Source organism: Heterodontus francisci, chromosome 7 (genome assembly GCF_036365525.1).
Source record: "Heterodontus francisci isolate sHetFra1 chromosome 7, sHetFra1.hap1, whole genome shotgun sequence".
Classification (NCBI taxonomy): Eukaryota; Metazoa; Chordata; class Chondrichthyes; order Heterodontiformes; family Heterodontidae; genus Heterodontus; species Heterodontus francisci.
The window spans coordinates 134910757-134931509 of record NC_090377.1 but is presented as its reverse complement, the minus strand read 5'-3'; the positions used below and the strand labels follow the sequence as shown (position 1 = coordinate 134931509).

General features: G+C 43.1%; 1 protein-coding gene across 6 annotated transcripts in view; it reads right to left on the bottom strand.

The window, feature by feature from the left end:
- The window catches only part of pcnt (pericentrin), a 402447-nt gene that overhangs the window by 4538 nt on the left and 377156 nt on the right, over nt 1–20753 (bottom strand). For all 6 annotated transcript variants that reach the window (XM_068036205.1, XM_068036207.1, XM_068036208.1 and 3 more), the window contains 3 exons: nt 16474–16562; nt 3595–3745; nt 1044–1162 (listed from right to left, as the gene is read on the bottom strand). In XM_068036205.1, the coding sequence (XP_067892306.1) occupies nt 1044–1162; nt 3595–3745; nt 16474–16562 (359 nt within the window). The remainder of the gene's footprint in view (nt 1–1043; nt 1163–3594; nt 3746–16473; nt 16563–20753) is intronic.

The following is a 20753-nucleotide window of genomic DNA, read 5'->3' as shown; positions in this document are numbered from 1 at the left end:
GAAAGATAAACTAGAGCATATTTTGCCAGCTTTTTTGGTTTCAATTTTCGTCCTCATTTACAGGTCTTCTAACGTCTTCCATCTCCTCATCTCTTCTTTGCCTCCATCTGCCATAGTCATGTATATGTTCTTTGTTTCTCAAATATCTTTTTTATTGCTTCTTTCAGTCGTCTGACGCAAAGATCTCAAGCCATCTGTCCATCTCCTGTTCATTTAGGTGGTTACAGGTCATTTCTTTTTTTCTTCCCCACTCCTCTCTGGACTGACTTTGGTCAAAATGCTTGTTCATCTTTCAACATTTCAGTTCTGAATAATGGCTGAAGCCCAAAACGCCAGGTGCAAGTTCTCTCCATAGATGCTGATTAACATGCTGCGTGCATCCAGTATTTTCTATATTTTTCAGATTTCAAACATTTGCAGTCCTTTTTGCTTTTTATAAATGAAATTTGTTGGCTTATTTGGGGAAGATCACACAACAATTTTAAGGCTACATTCAAATTTTAAAAATTTTTATAAGAATTTTCACTGTGTCTGACATCACAAAGAAAGCCTTGTAGTAGACTTTCTGAAAAAAAAGGAAAAATACAGGCTTCACCCCATTGGCCTATATTGTGAAAGCACTGGTCAGCATAACACAAAGGTATACAGAATTGAAGATTTCAAGTTCAATTTGTGGTCACTGCATGCGTTAACTGATCTTAGGGCAATTGTGGCGTGTCAGTGAGGGAAAGCAAAAGAGTCAGGGTTCCTGCTCCAGATGACTATTGCTGGAAAATGTGCATATGCAGATGTAGATAAATGCAGAATTCTGCGATGCCTTATTGGTTAAACATCTGTCGACACTCTATCTTGGCTCACATTTGAAGAATGTCCACTTAGGCAATGGAGAGCTGAGGATACTTAGGGGCCTGCAAGTGTCGCTGCCCTCAAAAAGGGAGGCAAGAAGACAAACAGTAAAAAGAAAACCTCACCACAACATCAACTGGTTGAGGTGCTGTGACTGAGCAAATAAAGAAGCATCTGACAGTTATTGGTTTGTGTACCTCCAAGCCGTTGCTGAATTGCCTCAAGTCGTTGGATGTATTCAGTCAGGGAGCGTTCAGGGTCTTGATTGCTCGAGAGGCCCGATTGGTCCTGCCCTCCTCCAGGCGAGAATTGTGATCTGAAATTTACAAATAAAAGCTAGATGTCACCACCATCGAGTGAAATGCTGCACTGATGTTGGTTAGGAATGTGGTTGGTGGAATGCGGTGCACTGAGCCTGCACAAGGTGACTTTAAAGACAGTCTAGATCATAAGTCCAATCTTCAGAGTGAAATTCATTTCAATTTTGAAAATTTCACATCAAGTGAATGGGCAAAATTGTGACAGATGGAATTCAATGTGGGGGAATGTGAGGTCATCCACTTTGAACCTAAGAAAGGCAAATCATAGTATTTTCTAAATGGAGAGAAACTAGGAATTTTGGAGGAATTAAGGAATTTGGATGTTCACATACACAAATCACTAAAAGCTAGTGTACAGGTACAACGAGCAATCAAAAAGTGAATGGAATTCTGGTCTAAATCTCAAGAGGGCTGGATTACAAAAGGGCAGAAGTGATGCTTGACCTGTACAGACTCTATGTCAGATCGCATCTGGAGTATAGTGTTCAGTTTTGGGCACCACACCTCAGGAAGGATATATTGGCCTTGGAAAGGTTGCGACACAAATTCACCAGAATTATACTGGGACTTAAATTACAAGGATGGATTATAAAAGCAGAGCTTGCATTCAACTGAATTTAGAAGATTGACTGGTGACTGAATTGAGTAATTGACAAACAATTAAATCTCTTGCTTCAAGATCCGATCCACCTTTTCTTTCATTTTCCCTTTTCAGCCAGTTTAATCTCTGCAAATATCTCTGTAGAATCTACTTCTACATATGAACCAAATATCTTAATGCTGTCTGTATCCACACTAATGTTGGCAAGCAGAATTTCCACAATTTTCAATGTGTTAAAAGAATTACAGGTGCTGGAAGGTGGGATTAGATTGGACGGCTAGTTTTTTTTCGGCCAGCACAGACATGATGAGCTGAATGGCCTCCTTCTGTGCCATAATTTTTCTATGGTTCTATAAGGTAGATAATGCGAATCTGGAGAGGGAATCCAATACAAGAGGGCGTTATCGTAAAATTTGAGATCGGCCTTTTGGGAGTAAGAATCGAGAAGCATTTCTTCACATAGGGCAGTGGAAATCTGGAACTCTCTCCCCCAAAAGGCTGTGGGGTGCTAGGTCAATTGAAATTTGAAGACTGAAATAGTCATATTTTTCGTTAGGTAAGCATATCAAGTGATATGGGTCAAAGATTAGTTAATTGGTTTGAGGTATAGATAAGCAATTATCTAACTGAATGGCAGAACAGGCTCGAGAGGCTGAATGGCCTACTTGTGTTCCTACATAAAACTGGTTTTAACCTGGCATCTTACAGTGAAAAAGCTGGCATTTAAGCTCAACTCCAGGACTTGAGCACATAATCTAGGCTGCATTGAAAGAGTGCTGCACTGTTGGAAGTGCTGTCATTTGGAGCATTCAGGTGGACTTTGAAGATTCCATGGCACTATCTGAAGAAAAAGGAATTTCTCCTGATGTCCTGGGTCAATCTTTATCCTCAACCAGCACCACCAAAACAGGTTAACTGGTTGCTTATCTCTGCTGTTTACAGGATCTTGGTGTGTGCAGATCATCTGCTGCATTTTCCAACCTAACAACAGTAGCTGCGCTATGAAAATATTTCATTAGTTGACAGCACTTTGGGACATCCCGAGTACATGATAAGGTGCTATACAAATGAAATTCTTACTTTCCATTCCTTAACAATAATGAATGGTGATTTCCTTCCCAACTAAACCATTGAAAGAAATTACCGATTACATAATTCTCTTCATTATGCTGTCGGTAGATTATTGTAAACTCACAAATACTCTTGACATCTAAATACATTCTTTCTGTTCCCTAATTTGATTGGAGTGTTACCTAAATACTTTCCCCCTTTCAATATCACTGAAAAGTTGTACAGGAAGCAGCATCAGCATGCTGGAACTCACTGAGCAATACGATGCTGGTTAATATCGATTTCTCTTAATTATGAGGTCTTGTAACAAGTAAGGTTAAGAAAGAAAACAAATGGTTCACAGCTGCACATCTTAGTCAGTTCTAATGCAGTTCTGGTACAGGAGTGGCAGTGGGTTGCTTGCCAGTCCTCCAGTTGGTGGAAAGAAATATGATTAAAACAAATGGTTATAGTATTCCAATGCATGTTTCAGCACCATTAGTCAACAATCCATCGGGATCTTGCCCAGGGAAGACCTCTTAATCTAGCTCTATGTGACTCTTGAGAAGGTCTGCCTACAGCAGTTGAGATCCCAGCAATCAGGGTTTAATTTGAGATCAATTTGAATTATGACTGGCAATTTGAGACATTCTAATGTAATTATCACTGATTTAAAGAGACTATCTCATTCAGATTCAGGTTTAGACAGAAGGTCAGAATTGTTTCTATGGATTTGACCATTCATGTGAAACATGCAGGTTTTGTCTTAAATCTCACCTAATCTGTAATCGATATGGGGACTTTGGTGATTGGTTACTTGAAGTATTAAGCCTTCGAGTGTACACACTGTCTCTGGTTGGTGGTGAGTTCGTAATGTGAGTCAATGTTGGTTGCTGCTGGCGAAACACCTCTGGTTTGACTGTGTGAGCTAGAAACAAAAATAAGGATTTATTATGTTCACGAAGTTCAGTTGCTTGAGCATAAAAATGCTCCACTTTCAAGCATCCTCTCCCCTTATTTGGATAAATCACTATGAATGGTATCCTGCAAGATGTTTTGCAGGTCAGTAACACCACACCATTTGTCCTATACCCACTAATTTTGTCCCCCCTTAAAGATATGTTTATATGGTCAGAAGTATAAGCTGGGACAATAACACAATATTCATGAACAAACCAACAGCAAACAGGTGCATTTTCCCTTATTCCAAAAGATGAATACAGGGGCTGGGTGCATATTATATCATCCTAACTGAGTAGACAATCGTTTTTTCTTCATTTTACACCCTTCTCATGCCATGCTGGGGGACCTAGGGGACATGATTGACCTCTTTAATGCAGTCCTTGAATTTAAAGAAGATCAGCTGAAGAGAAGGGTAATATGATGTCAACCACAGCATTCATCAAGGTTGCGAATATATTGTTGAGTGCATTAGTCTTAACAAGATGCTCTCCATACTTTTCAGATTAGATTATGTTGTGACCATGAAATGGATTGAATAATCTGTAACTAGTCCAATTGTTTGCTTTCAGTTGGTGTCAGCAGTTCAAGTGTTTCTTCCCTGGCCATTTACCAAGTTTGAGTTTGGAGATGGCCAGACCCAGCACCTGTGTTCCAAAGATAAAAAAGCCATCCAGTTATCTGGATTAGTTTGGTTTGGTTCTTATCAAAAGCTAGAATGTGCTTAATATTATTGTAATACACGTAGCATTTTATAATAGAACAAAAAAAAGAGACAATCTTTAGACAAATGAGACTTGAGAATTTACTCTGAAAATATCTGCATCGGGATTTTAGTCAGCAGAGTCTCACCTTCTCTTACTCTTATTACAGACCTACCAGAGGACTACTATTAAGAAAATCTTTCAAATGAGCAAAAATTGGAATAAATGGCATTAAATTTAAATAGTGGCAGGTGTCAGTGAGGTCTCTGACTTGTTTCCCACCAAACATAATATTTTTATTTGGTTTCCCCTACACATGATAACCTTCTGAACTGATGGAAAGAAGAGAACTTGACTGTTGGTAATTCCATATTCAGAATGTTCCGTTATCATTTTTGGTAGCAATGTGGAGAGTTGACTTCTGCTTATAACTTGCCTATATTCAGAGAGAAGAGCCTCGAGAATAGCGAGCAGGGATGAAGAGAATGCAGAATATTCTGTTGATGACTGATTTTCCCATGGCTGGGTAACTCCAGATTCTTTTCCTGGCCCATCCAAAGTTGCTACCTATATGGCTCCCAATGGAGCCACTTCTAGATGCACATGAAGCCACATGTTCAATTTTTTATTTCTTAAAAAGTAGATAATGTGGGAGTACGTTGAAATCCCTTACGTTAAAATATTTCCCTTGACTGCCCTTCCAGGCAGCTAAAAAAAAAAATCTAGATTTCATCTGACAAAAACTCATGAGTTACGAAAAGATTTCATTGTGTGTGAAGCTTGCAAAGCTTCTCTACCTTTCAATCCAGGAACATTTAGAGGTCACCTGCCACAAATTCATGTGCAACTCTCCCAGAAGTAGCTGTTATAACCAGGACAGCTTATGAGAATTTATTTAGGAACTTATGAGGCAGGAGATGGAACTGAATTGTTAAGCATCTCCTGGTTGTTTTGGTTGAACTGCTGCCAAAGGTCTCTGATTTGTTTCCCACCAAAGAACACTTCTGAAACGAGGCAAGCTGCATTATCAGTCATCAGTACTTCACAAACAAGCAGGAAGTGATGTGAATGAGAAACGCAGCTTATTACAGCGCAGGAGGGAATTCCATGTGCCCAACATACTTGAGGCTTAATATGCTTTAAAGGTGCTTCACTTGTTGGGTTTTCCCTTTTGGCACCAAGGGCTGATCTTCACTGCATGAGGAAGATTTGAACAAAGAACAAAGAAAATTACAGCACAGGAGCAGGCCCTTCGGCCCTCCAAGCCTACGCCGATCCAAATCCTCTATCTAAACCTGTCGCCTATTTTCTAAGGGTCTGTATCTCTTTACTTCCTGAATGAAGAAATAGGGTTGGTAAGTCATAAATCTTACACTCGCACATTGTAGCACTGCAGCAATATTAAGGTATCAATCAGGTAAGCCCCCAAGCTAACAGAACCCATTTTGAAATCCAGTTTCTTAAACACAAGCTTACTGCTAAAAAGATTTACCCCTCTGAATCACCAAATTAAATATTCCACTGGACAAACTCGTGGGTATAAGTGGTTGAGAGTCGATGGTATCAATCCAATAACCAATCGACTTCCAGAAAGCCATACTATATGTATATGAATTAAAACAGACACATTGAATGGTCAGATTGTAGAATGTTTAGTGTGATGAGTCTACTTTAGAAAAGTCAACTGATCACCTAAGTATTATACAGTTCAGATGTATACATTAGATCTCTAGCTTTGCATGAATGAATGGTTAGAAATAGAACTGAGATTTCATTGGGTAAATGCAGACAGGAGAAATTAAATACTGTAGATGCACTGTGCGTGTACGGTGCTCAAAGCAAGAAAATATGTCACATACCATACATACTGTGAACAAAAACAAATACTGCATAAATTACAGTGTACTATAAGAAAAATAGTCTATATATCACTGAAAACATATGCATACATCACTAAAGACATATGTTGTTTGAAAAAACTGCATATACACTGCCAACTGGGCGGCACAGTGGCGCAGTGGTTAGCACTGCAGCCTCACAGCTCCAGGGACCTGGGTTCGATTCTGGGTACTGCCTGTGCGGAGTTTGCAAGTTCTCCCTGTGACCGCGTGGGTTTTCGCCGGGTGCTCCGGTTTCCTCCCACCGCCAAAGACTTGCAGGTGATAGGTAAATTGGCCATTATAAATTGCCACTAGTGTAGGTAGGAGGTAGGGAATATGGGATTACTGTAGGGTTAGTATAAATGGGTGGTTGTTAGTCGGCACAGACTCGGTGGGCCGAAGGGCCTGTTTCAGTGCTGTATCTCTAAATAAGTAAATAACAAATATAGTGTATGAAACAAATACCATAGTACACTCAACATATATACTATTTAAACAAATACTGCAGATTATTATTAACCTATCCATTGAAAGAAATGCTGAATATCTACTTCTGCATACAATACATAGGGCTGGAATTTGTACAGGAGGTGGGGCTGGAGTGATCCTCTGGTCTTTCGGGGTGTAAGTTTAAGGAGTCGCGATCCCAGTCCCTTTATAGACTTAATATGGACAGGGATCCCACCCCCAAGAGCTGCCGGCCAATTACAGGGCCGGCAGCTCAGCAGTATCAGGAGCAGTGGCCACCGCTGGTACTGCCTCGGACTCAGGCCCAGCGGTAGAACCCCGGAACACAGTTTGGTGAGGCGGGGTTGCGGCGGCCTGTCTGGAAGGCCCCGCTGAGGGGTGAGGGCATTCGGTCTAGGGGAAGGGGATCCTGGGGGGCGAATTGGTTCCCGGTGGGGGTCCTCTGTGGGCCACAGAAGTCCGCAAGGAGGGCGCCTCGTTTTCCAAGGCACCACCGCTGGTAAGATCCCAGCGGCGGCAGCAAGAGGCCCTTATTTGGCCTTTGGTCGTCAGCCTATCCTATCACCTGGGAGAATCAGAATCGGCAATCCCAGTGTCGGGTTCCTTGGTGGCCGCTGCTGCACCGATTCTCCAGCCCTCCCGCCATGAAACCCGTCTTCAGCAGGAGAACAAGATCCAGCCCATAGTGTGTGAAACAAATACTGATTATACTCTACATGAAACAAATGCATGTCAGAAGCAGCATCAGGCACATCTAAAAATGAGGTTGTCAATCTTCTGAAGCTACAGCACAGGGCTACATGGATGCTAAACAACAGAGGCAGCATGCTATAGACAAAGCTAAGTGATCCCACAATCAACAGATCAGATCAAAGCTCTGCAATCCTGCCATAACCAGTCGTGAATGATGGTGGACAATTAAACAACTAATGGGAGGAGAAGGCTCCATTCAATATCCACATTCTCAATGATAGTGAAACCCAGCACACGAGTCCAAAAGTCAAGGCTGAAGTGTTTGAAACCACCTTCAGCCAGAAGTGCGGAGTAGATGATCCATCTTGGCTTCATCCTGAGGTCCCCATCATTACAGATGGCAGACTTCAGCTAATTCGATTCACTCCACGTGATATCAAGAAATAGCTGATCGCATTTGATATAGCAAAGGCTATGGGCCCCGATAACATCCCAGCTATAGTGCTGACGATTTATGCTGCAGAACCAGCTGCGCCTCTAGCCAAGCTGTTCCAGTACAGCTATAACAATGGCACCTACCAAACAATATGGAAAATTGCCCAGGTTATGTCCTCTCCACAAAAAGCAGGAAAAATCCAATCTGGCCAATTACTAACACAAAAGCAAAGTACTGTAGATCCTGGAACCCTAAAATAAAAGCCAGAAAATGCTGCAAATACTCTGCAGCTCAGGCAGCATCTGTGGAGAAGAACAGAGTTAGCATTTCACGTCGATGAGTCATACCTAGCACAAAGGGAGATGATTGTGGTTCTGACTGTGGTCACTGACCTGAAACGTTAACTCTGTTTCTCCCCACAGATGCTGTCTGACCTGCTGAGTATTCCAGCATTTTTTGTGTTATTCTGGTCAATTACTCTTCCATCAGTCTACTCTCAATCATCAGCAAAGTGATGGAAGGGGTTGTCAACACCTACACCAATAACCTGCTCACCGAAGCTCAGTTTGGGTACTTCCAGGACCACTCAGCTCCAGACCTCATTACACCTTGGTCCAAACATGGACAAAAGAGCTGAATTCCAGAGGTGACATGAGTAAGGCAGCATTTAACGGAGTGTGATATCAAGGAGCCCCAGCAAAACCAAAGTCAATGGGGATCAGGGGGAAAACTCTCCCCTGGTTGGAGTTATATCTAGCACAATGGTAGATGGTTGTGGTTACTGGAGGTCAATCATCTCTGTTCCAGGACATCACTGCAGGAGTTCCTCAGGGTGGTGTCCTAGGCCCAACCATCTTCAGTTGCTTCAACAATGCCTTCCGTCTATCGTAAGATCAGAAGTGGGGGTGTTCACTGATGATTTCACAGTGTTCAGCACCATTTGTAACTCCTCAGATAATGAAGCAGTCTGTGCTTGGATGCAGCAAGACCTGGGCTGATAGGTGGCAAGTAACATTAGTGCCAGGCAATGACCATCTCCAACAAAAGGGAGCGTCTAACCACCTCCCCCCGGCTTTCAACAGCATTACTGTCACCAAATCTCTCACCACTGACATCCTTGGGGGGGCGCGGGGGGGGTCATAATTGACCAGAAACGTAATTACAGCAGGCACATCAATAATGTGGCTATAAAAGCAGGTCAGCAACTGGGTATTCTGTGGGGAGTACCTCACCTCTTCATTCCGCAAAGCCCTTCCACCATCTACAAGGCCCAAGTCAGGAGTGTGATAGAATACTCTCCACTTGCCTAGATGAGTGCAGCTCCAAAATCATTCAAGAGGCTCGACACCATTCAGGACAAAGCAGCCGGCATGAATGGTACCACCTCAATCATTCAACCCCTGGAAGACCGATACGCTGTGACTACAGACTTTACCATCAACAAGACGTACTGCAGCAACTCGCAAAGAATTTGACATTACCTTCCAAACCCGCAACCTCTGCCACCTAGAAGGACAAGAGCAGCAGGCAAGTGGGAACACCACCACCTTCTAGTTCCCCTCCAAGTCATGCATCATTCAGACTAGAGAATATACTGTTGTTTCTTTAATCGGTGCTGGGTTCTGTAACTCTGTACCTAACTGCATGGTGGGTGTACCAACTCCACACAACTGCAGTGGTTCACCACCACCTTCTCAAAGGCAATTAGGGAGGGGCAATAAATGCTGGTACTTTGATGAAATCATGGAGAGGGCTGATGATGCTATTGTGGTTGATGTTATGTATATGGATTTTGAAAAGGCATTTGATAATGTATCACACTTGTGAGCAAAATTGAAGCTGATAGGATTAAAGGGGCAGTGCCAACTTGGATACAAAATTGGCTACAGATCAGAAAACAAAGAATAGTGGTAAAAGGTTGTTTCAGACTGGAGCGAAGAATGCAGTGGTGTCCCTCAGGGGTCGTTTTTAGGACCACTGCTCTTTTTGATATATGTTAATAACTTGGAGGTGGGTATACAGGGCACATTTCAAAGTGTGCAGATGATTTGAAACTCAGAAATGTAGTAAACAGTGAGGAGGATATTAAAAGACTTCAGGAGAACATAGACCGACTGATGAAACAGGCAGGCACAAACGCAGAGAAGTGTGAAGTAATTCATTCTGGAAGGAATTGTTGAATCTGCTGCTGCAATCTGCAATCTTAAAGGGGTGCAGTAACTAAAGGACCTGAAGATGTAAGTACAAGTCTGGAGGTGGCAGGACAAGTTGAGAAGGCTGTTAAAAAGTTAACAGGGGATCATACAAACATACAAATTAGGAGTAGGAGTAGGCCACTCGGCCCTTTGAGCCTGCTCCACCATTCAATAAGTTCTGAGCTGAACTGATTACTCCTTGACTTTATACATAAAGGACTACAAAAGCAAAAGCACAGAAATTATGCTATGGGCGGCACAGTGGTGCAGTGGTTAGCACTGCAGCCTCACAGCTCCAGGGACCCGAGTTCGATTCTGGGCACTGCCTGTGTGGAGTTTGCAAGTTCTCCCTGTGTCTGCGTGGGTTTTCTCCGGGTGCTCCGGTTTCCTCCCACAAGCCAAAAGACTTGCAGGTTGGTAGGTAAATTGGCCATTATAAATTGTCACTAGTATAGGTTGGTGGGAGGGAAATATAGGGACAGATGGGGATGTTTGGTAGGAATATGGGATTAGTGTAGGACTAGTATAAATGGGTGGTTGATGGTCGGCACAGAATCGGTGGGCCGAAGGGCCTGTTTCAGTGCTGTATATCTAATCTAATCTAATCTAAACCTTTATGAATCACTGGTTAGTTCCAAGCTGGTGTACTGTAACTATCTCTATAACTCCATCTCAGAAACTATGCTTTAATAATCATATCAAAATCTTAGAACGGGTGCCAAATGGTCCCGAGGATGCTGAACTTCAGCTGGGATTGTTCTTCTTAGAGAAGAGAAGGTTAAAGGGAGATTTAATGGAGGTGTTCAAAATTGTGAATAGTTTTGATACAGTAAATAAGGTAAAATTCTTTCCTGTGGCAGAAGTGTAATCAGAAGGTACAGATTTAAGATAATTGGCAACAGAACGAGGCATAGAGTCATATGGCCCATCGAGTCCAGGCTGGCTCTCTGTAGAGCAATCCAGTCAGCTCCATTCCCTGCTCTATCCCTGTAGCCCTACAAGTTCATTTCCCTCAAGTGCTCATCCAATTTCCTTTTGAAATCACTCAACATCTCCACTTTTACTACCCTCATAGGCAGAGAGTTCAAGGTCATTAACATTCGCTACGTAAAAAAAGTTCTTCCTCACATCCGCCAATATCTCTTGCCCAAAACTTTCAATCTGTGTCCTCCAGTCCTTGCATGATCTGCTAATGGGAACAGTTGTTCTGTGCCTACCTGATCTAATCCTGTCATAATCTTGTATGCCTCTATCAAATCTCCCCTCAATCCCCTCTGCTCCAGCTTCTCCAACTTAACCTTGTAGCTGAAATCCCTCATTATGGGAACCATTCTGGCAAATCTGCTCTGCACCTTCTCAAGGATCCTCACATCCTTCTTAAAGTTGGCGACCAGAACTGGATGCAATACTCGAATTGTGGCCTAACCAGGGCATTGTAAAGCACAAGATCCCATATGCTTTGCTAACTACTCTTTAAATATGTCATGCCACCTTCAAAGATCTAGGCACTTGAACCCCCAGGTCCCTACGTCTCTGCACACTCTTTAGATCTGTGCCATTTAGTCTATACTGCCTCTCCCTATCTCTTCTGCAAAATACATCATCTCATACTCATCTGTATTAAATTCCATCTGCCACTTGCCAACCCATTCTGCTAGCCTATCTATGTCTTATTTTAGTTTAGTTTAGCGATGCAGCACTGAAACAGGCCCTTCGGCCCACCGAGTCTGTGCCGACCATCAACCACCCATTTATACTAATCCTACACTAATTCCATATTCCTACCTCATCCCCACCTGTCCCTATATTTCCCTACCACCTACCTATACTAAGGGCAATTGCTAATGGCCAATTTACCTATCAACCTGCACGTCTTTGGCATGTGGGAGGAAACCGGAGCACCAGGAGGAAATCCACGCAGACACAGGGAGAACTTGCAAACTCCACACAGGCAGTACCCAGAATTGAACCCGGGTCGCTGGAGCCGTGAGGCTGCGGTGCTAACCACTGCACCACTGTGCCGCCCCGCAGTTGATTGGTGTCATCCTCACCGTTTGCCATTCCTCCAAGCTTGGTATCATTGGAATACAGAGTAAAAGCTCAAAATTTGCCAATGTCCAAGTCATTTACATATACCAAAAAAGCAGTGGTTCCAGCACTGAACCTTGAGGAACACTACCATTCTCCAGTCTGAAAACAACCATTTACCAAACCTTGCTGTTTTATGTCCTTAAGCCAATTTTTTTTATCCAAGCTGACGCTGACCCTATTCCATGAACCACAATTTGTTAACCAGCCTTTTATGTGGCACTTTGTCAAATGTTTTCTTAAAATCCATTCAGACAACATCCATTGCTTTCCCTTCATTAACCTTCTCTGTTACTTCATCAAAAAGTTCAATCAGATTAGTCAAGCTCGATCTGCCTTTTACAAACCCATGTTTGGCTCTCCTTAATTAACTCAAATCTCTCCAAGTGCATGTCGATTTTTTTCCCCGATTATTGTTTCTAAAATTTGCCCACCACTGAGGTTAAACTGACAAGCCTGTAGTTACTAGGCATGTCCTTACACATTTTCTTGAATAAGGGTTTCACATTTGCCACTCTCCAATCCTTTGCACCTTCACCATACCTGGGGAAGATTGGAAGATTATGGGAAACCCTTCCGCTATCTTCATCTCCACTTCCTTTAGCAACTTGGGATGCCAGCCTCCAGACCAGGCGACTAATCCACTCTAAGCAAAGAGAGCCTTTCCGTCCTGCCTATCAATTTTCACCCCATCTATTACCTCTATCATCTCTGCTTCAATTGATATTGTCAACATCATCTTCCTTAGTAAACACTGATACAAAGTACTCACTAAGTATTCTAGCCATGCCCTAAGCATCTAAGCATATAATCATCCTAATAGGACCCATTCAACGGGAGGCGACCACTCACTGGGTGATTGTATATATAACCTCTTGTAACGTATTTGTGACTAATGGGTATAGTGTACTGTGAACTGCTATTCACACCAAACCTAGTAAAGCCATTAGTGTTTAATTTGGGCTTTGAGTGTTGTCTCATTATTTCTTGAAGTTCTCGTATCCGAGCCATACAGTAATCTGTCAAGTAACAATCCGTGAATATTATGTGCCTAGTCCTTACCAATTTTAAGGCATGATTCCGTTATTGCCACTGCATCACATTCTCATGATTATTTGTGCTTGTAACTCACCAACTTTATTCACCATACTTTATGCATTTATATACATGCACTGTAAACCTGTCTTTGTATTCCTTGTCGTCCTTCTTAGTCTGCTCCTATCTAATATGACATACTATTTCTTTCTCCAGTCTATACAACACTCTCACTTTATGCACCTTATTCCTCTATTCTACTTCTCTAAGCTGGTGCCCACACCCCTGCCAATTTACTTTAAACTCTCTCAACCAGACTACTGAATCTCCCGATGAGAACATTAGTCCAAGTCCTGTTGAGGTACAACTCATCGCTTTTGAATAGGTGCCTCCTGCCCCAGAATTGTTCCCAATGCTCCAAGAATCTGAAGCCCTCCCTCCTGCACCATGCCTCAAGACATGCATTGATCCTCCCCATCTTCCTATTTCTAATCTAGCTAACACACGACATTGGGAGTAATTCAGAGATTACTACCCTCAAGGTCCTACTTTTGAAATTCCTCCCTAGCTCCTGGAAATCTAGGTGTAGGACCTCAATACCTGCCCTCTCTATGTAAAAATTATTTTAGACATTGTTATGATCTGCAATGAACTGCCTGAAAGGGTGGCGGAAGCATGATCAAAAGGGAATTGGATCATTACTTAGTCATTATGGCACAAAAGGAGGTCATTCAGCTCATCAAGTCCATGCTGGTTCTCTGTACAGCAATCCAGTCAGTCCTATTCCACCGCTCTATCCCCATAGCCCTGCAAGTTTATTTCCCTCAAGTGCCCATCCAGTTTCCTTTTGAAATCACTGATTGTCTCCAGTTCCACCACCCTGGTAGACAGGGAGTTCCAGATCATTACCACTTGCTGCGTAAAACAGTTCTTCCTCACATTCCCCCTGCATCTTGTACCATGTTCCCTAGTCCTTGTACGATCTGCTAATGGGAACAGCTTTTCTTTGTTTACTTTATCTAAACCCATCATAACCTTGTACACCTCTATCAAATCTCCCCTCTGCTCCAAGGAGGACCACAGCTTCTCCATCCTAACCTTGTAGCTAAATTCCCTCATCACTGGAACCATTCTGGAAAATCTCCTCTGCACTGTCTCAAGGATCCTCTCATGCTTCCTGAAGTGCAGTGACCAGGACTGGACACAATACTGTAGTTGTAGCCTGATGAGAGCTTTATAAAGGTTCAGCACAACTTCCCTGCTTTTGTGTTCAATATCTCTATTTATGAAGCCCAATACTTTGCCGATTACTCTCTCAATATGTCCTGCCACATTCAAAGATCTATGCACCTGAACACCCAGGTCCCTCTATCCCTGCAAACCTGCCCCACTTAAAAGGGAAAAGTTAGCCGGACTATGGGGAAAGAGCAGAAGAGTGAATCTAATTGGACAGTTCTTTCAAGGAGCCAGCACAGGTACAATGGCCCAAATGGCCTCCTTCTGTTCTGCATCTGTGTCATTCTACAAAGCTGTATAAAACACTAGTTAGGCCACAGCTGGAGTACTGTGTACCGTTCTGGTCGCCACACTATAGTTTAGTTTAGAGATACAGCACTGAAACAGGCCCTTTGGCCCACCGAGTCTGTGCCGACCATCAACCACCCATTTATACTAATCCTACACCAATCCCATACTCCTACCACATCCCCACCTGTCCCTATATTTCCCTACCACCTACCTATACTGGTGACAATTTATAATGGCCAATTTACCTACCAACCTGCAAGTCTTTTGGCTTGTGGGAGGAAACCGGAGCACCCGGAGAAAACCCACGCAGACACAGGGAGAACTTGCAAACTCCACACAGGCAGTACCGAGAATTGAACCCGGGTCGCTGGAGCTGTGAGGCTGCGGTGCTAACCACTGCGCCACCGTGCCGCCCATAGGAAGGATGTGATTGCACTGGAGAGGGTGCAGAGGAGATTCACCAGGATATTGCCTGGGCTGGAGCATTTCAGCTATGAAGAGAGTCTAGATAGGCTAGGGTTGTTTTCCTTAGAGCAGAGAAGGCTGAGGGGGGACCTGATTGAGGTATACAAAATTATGAGAGGCATAGATAGGGTAGATAGGAAGAAACTTTTTCCCATAGTGGAGATGTCAATAACCAGGGGGCATCGATTTAAGGTACGGGGCAAGAGGTTTAGAGGGGATTTGAGGAAAATGTTTTTCACCCAGAGGGTGGTTGGAATCTGGAATACACTACCTGAAGGGGTGGTAGAGGCAGGAACCCTCACAACATTTAAGAAGTATTTAGATGAGCACTTGAAAAGCCATAGCATACAAGGCTATGGGCCGGAAAATGGGATTAGAATAGTTAGGTGCTCGATGGCTGGCACAGACATGATGGGCCGAAGGGCCTGTTTCTGTGCTGTATAACTCTATGACAATTCTATTCTACCAACACTACCCTGAACATTTACCTTGTGGACACAGACACTGAAATATATGCCACTGTGAGCCTATGCAACATGTGAACCATATGCCATTGCGAATCTATACCACTTGTGAAATATATACTGTGTTACTCTTGAACGGCTAGAACCATGGAAGTGAAAAAAAAAAATAATGTTGGGTGAACATTTATAAAAAATTTTGGCCTGGGGTACAAAATATGGAAACAGTAACACTTTTCTTCTGTGGGTTAAATAAATGAAGACGCGACAAGAGACCACATTGTGTGGGATATGGGGAATAAGTTGGGTTAATTGATCAGTTTTCTCTTTTTTAAAATTTATTTAGAGATACAGCACTGAAACAGGCCCTTCGGCCCACCGAGTCTGTGCCAACCATCAACCACCCATTTATACTAATCCTACATTAATCCCATATTCCTACCACATCCCCACCTTCCCTCAATTCCCCTACCACCTACCTATACTAGGGGAAATTTATAATAGCCAACTTACCTATCAACCTGCAAGTCTTTGGCTGTGGGAGGAAATCGGGGCACCCGGCGAAAACCCACGCGGTCACAGGGAGAATTTGCAAACTCCGCACGTTCCATACGTAATGTTCTTAATTATTAAATAATTTTGATATGAAAATGAAATGCTTCCATCTATATGCAAACATACATTAAAAACACACAGAATTATACTTCTTCGACATGAGCATCAGCTAAGCTCCACAGTTCATACCTTGGCCACCTCCAACACCATTTGCTGCAGGTGCGGGGTACAGACCTTTCCTTGTCGCTTTCTGCCATTTCTTCACTAGGAATTTCAGCCTGATGAGGTACAAAGTGGAATATAAAAAATACTGAACAGAGCCAGAACAAACTTCACATAGTAATATCAAATATAATTGCACAGAAATGCATCTTGCTAGCTGTCTGGCCAATCTACACACTGGCCTTTTCATAGTCCAGCAACTAAGTTTTAAGTTCCTTCTTAAGGTTTCTTACTCATCTATTTTTGCTTCCATAGCCAGGGAAACTTTCACACTTATAGTATACCCAAACACAAATCGTAAAGAGCAAGTAAAAAACTCCAGGGCATCATCAGACGATGACAATTAAGAGTCTATTATGTCTATGGTGGCAAATAAAAATGAAACATAGAACAGTTTGAACTGGGAAGAAGCAAGTGATATAACTTTGTTATATCGGTTGTTCTTCTTCTTCTTTGGCCTCCTTGTCTCGAGAGACAATGGTCAGTGGTTTGTGGAGCAGTGCCTGGAGTGGCTATAAAGGCCAATTCTAGAGTGACAGACTCTTTGTTATATCGGTTGTTATATAACTCGTAAAAGTTCATTATCCGCTGCATTGACAGGGTAGGTCAAGTCCCTGTGATTTAACTTCACTTGTGATAACTTAGCTTATGTTTAGTTTAGTTTAGAGATACAACACTGAAACAGGCCCTTCGACCCACCGAGTCTGTGCCGACCATCAACCACCCATTTATACTAATCCTACACTAATGCCATATTCCTACCACATCCCCACCTGTCCCTATATATTTCCCTACCACCTACCTATACTAGGGGCAATTTATAATGGCCAATTTACCTACCAACCTGCAAGTCTTTTGGCCTGTGGGAGGAAACCGGAGCACCTGGAGAAAACCCACGCAGACACAGGGAGAACTTGCAAACTCCACACAGGTAGTACCCAGAATTGAACCCGGGTCGCTGGAGCTGTGAGGCTGCGGTGCTAACCACTGTGCCGCCCATTAAGTGATAAAGAAATTCGAACAACAACAAACGCATAATTGCACAAAGCTGTACGAGGAGAAAACTGCATGGACACACTCTGCTGGCTGATACTGAGAATAGTTCAACTCCGTAATCTAAGCTCTCATTATTGCCAGTTTCATTCAGCTGTACTTCACAGGATGTGGTAACAGCTTGCATGCATATAGTGTCATCCCAAGGTGCTTCACAGAGGTGTAACCAACAAGTGGACAAAGACTTAAAGAAGGAAATATTAAGAGGGGTAACCAGAAGATTTGTCACAGAGCTGGCTTTTAAGGATGGTCTTAAAGGAAGAGAGAGGGTGGAGAGGCAGCGAGATTTTAGGGAGGGAATTCCAAAAAACAGGGCTTAGATGGCTAAGGGCACAGCTGACAATGGTAGGGCAAAAGAATAGGGGATGTACAAGATGCCAGAGTTGGCGGAACTCAGGGTTTGGAGTTGGGCAGATCATCTGGCTGGAGGAGGTTAACAGAGATAGGAATTTAAACTTGAAAATGAGCATTTTAAATTTGAGGTATTGGGTGACCAGGAGCCTATTTTGGTGTGTGAGGACAAGGGCAATGGGCGATTAGAACTTGATATAGGATAGAACATAGGCTGCAGAGTTTTGGGTGAGCTGAAGTTTCCAGATGGTAGAGAATGAGAGGCAGACGAAAAGAGTATTAGGATCACCAATCTGGAGGTGACAAAGAAATGGATGAGGGTTTCAGCAGCAGAGTGAGAGTGGAGAAAGTAGCAGCCAATCATTGTGATGTCGAGAATATGGTATCAGAAGCTCAGCTCTGAGTTGAATAAGACGCCAGGGCTGTGAACAGTCTGGTTTATCTCAAGATAGTGATCAGGCAGAGAAATGGAATCTCTAGCAAAGGTATGGAGTTTGTGGTGGGGGCTGAAGAGGATTGCTTTAATCCTCCAAAGGCATGTCTGGAGATAATCGCAAATTATTCAAAACTGGATTTCAGACAAATAGTCTGATAATTCCAAGGTAGTGGAGGAGTCAAGAGCGGTGGTGGACAGGTAGAGCTTGGTATCATCCGTGTACATGTGGAAGTTGACCACATGTCTGTGAACAGTGTGACCAAGGGCCAGCCTGTAAATGCAGAGAAGGGAGCCAAGAACAGATCACTGAAGGACTCCAGAGATAACAATGCAGGACGAGAATAGAAGCCATTGTTGGATATTATAGGGGAGACTGACATAGGGAACCATGGGATACTTGGCATACCTTAGGTCCCTGTGACTTGAGAAAGCTTGCTTGCTAGACACACAAATTATATGAATACCTAATCAGAAGGCAACGAGCTCAGGAGGGAGTCACCCGAATCCTATGACTAGCCTAAGAATCCTATGACTAGGGTAATCAAGAGGTTGACAAGGTGAATAATATAACCAAGGCAGGATGAGATCAGGGAAGGCAATAGATGGGAGATGATGTAATTAAGAAACAGTTTACCAAGTAAACCTCCTGTAAAACTGTATAAAATGACTACTGGAACAATGTACTAGCAGAACCCCTACAATCATTCGTGAGAGTAGGACTTCTCCTTGCATGCTCATAAATAAAGCTCGCTCATTTGTACAAGATATCTGACTGACGAGGCATTTTTGGGTACCTTACAATACCCTCCGGCTATGATCAAATAGTGGAACGAAGTGAAGGCAGTCCCACTGAGCTGGAGAATGTAGGAAGTATGTGGGAGGAGGATCTTGTGGGCAGCTGCATCACTGACTGTTAAGAGGTTGAGGAGGAATAATATACCATGATCATAGTCACAGTGGATTTTGATTGTGACTTTAGTTCGGGCCATTTTAGTATGGGGGCAGGAGCAGAAAAGTGAGCAGAGAAATTCAAACAAGGAGGCAGATGAAGTTCAATGCAGAGAAATGTGAAGTGGTTCATTTTGGTAGGAAGAAAATGGAGAGACAATATAGAATAAAGGGTGAAATTTTAAAGGGGATGCAGGAGCAGTGGGACCTGGGTGTATATGTGCATAAGTCATCGAAGATGGCAGGACAGGGTGGGAGGGTGGTGAATAAAGCATACAGCTTTATTAATAGGGGCAGAGAGTACAAGAGCAAGGAAGCTATGTTGAACTTGTAAAAGACACTAGTTCGACCTCAGCTGGAATACTGCGTCCAGTTCTGGGTGCCAGAATTTAGGAAAGACGTGAGGGCATTGTAGAGAGTGCAGAAAAGATTCATGAGAATGGTTCCAGGGATGAGGAACTTCAGTTATGAAGATAGATTGGAGAAGTTATGACTATTTTCCTTGGAGAAGAGAAGGGAGAGGTGTGATTTGATGGAGGTATTCAAAATCATGAAGGGTCTGGACAGAGCAGATAGAGAGAAACTGTTCCCACTCGTGAAAGGATCGAGAACGAGAGGGCACAGATTTAAAGTATTTGTTAAGAGAAGCAAAAGTGACATGAACGAAGAACAAAGAACAGTACAGCACAGGAAAAGGCCATTCGGCCCTCCAAGCCTGCGCCGATCTTGATGCCTGTCTAAACTAAAACCTTCTGCACTTCCGGGGACCGTATCCCTCTATTCCCATCCTATTCATGTATTTGTCAAGATGCCTCTTAAACGTCGCTATCATACCTGCTTCCACCACCTCCCCCGGCAGCAAGTTCCAGGCACTCACCACCCTCTGTGTAAAAAACTTGCCTCGCACATCCCCTCTAAACTTTGCTCCTCTCACCTTAAACCTATGTCCCCTAGTAACTGACTCTTCCACCCTGGGAAAAAGCTTCTGACTATCCACTCTGTCCATGCCACTCATAACTTTATAAACCTCTATCATGTTGCCCCTCCACCTCAGTTATTCCAGTGAAAACAATCCGAATTTATCCAACCTCTCCTCATAGCTAATGCCCTCCAGACCAGGCAACATCCTGGTAAACCGTCTCTGTACCCTCTCCAAAGCCTCCACGTCCTTCTGGTAGTGTGGTGACCAGAATTGCACGCAATATTCTAAGTGTGGCCTAACTAAGGTTCTGTACAGCTGCAACATGACTTGCCAATTTTTAATACTCTATGCCCCGACCGATGAAGGCAAGCATGCCGTATGTCTTCTTGACTACCTTATCCACATGTGTTGCCACTTTGTGACCTGTGGACCTGTATGCCCAAATCTCTCTGCCTGTCAATACTCCTAAGGGTTCTGCCATTTACTGTATACTTCCCACCTGTATTAGATCTTCCAAAACTGCATTACCTCACATTT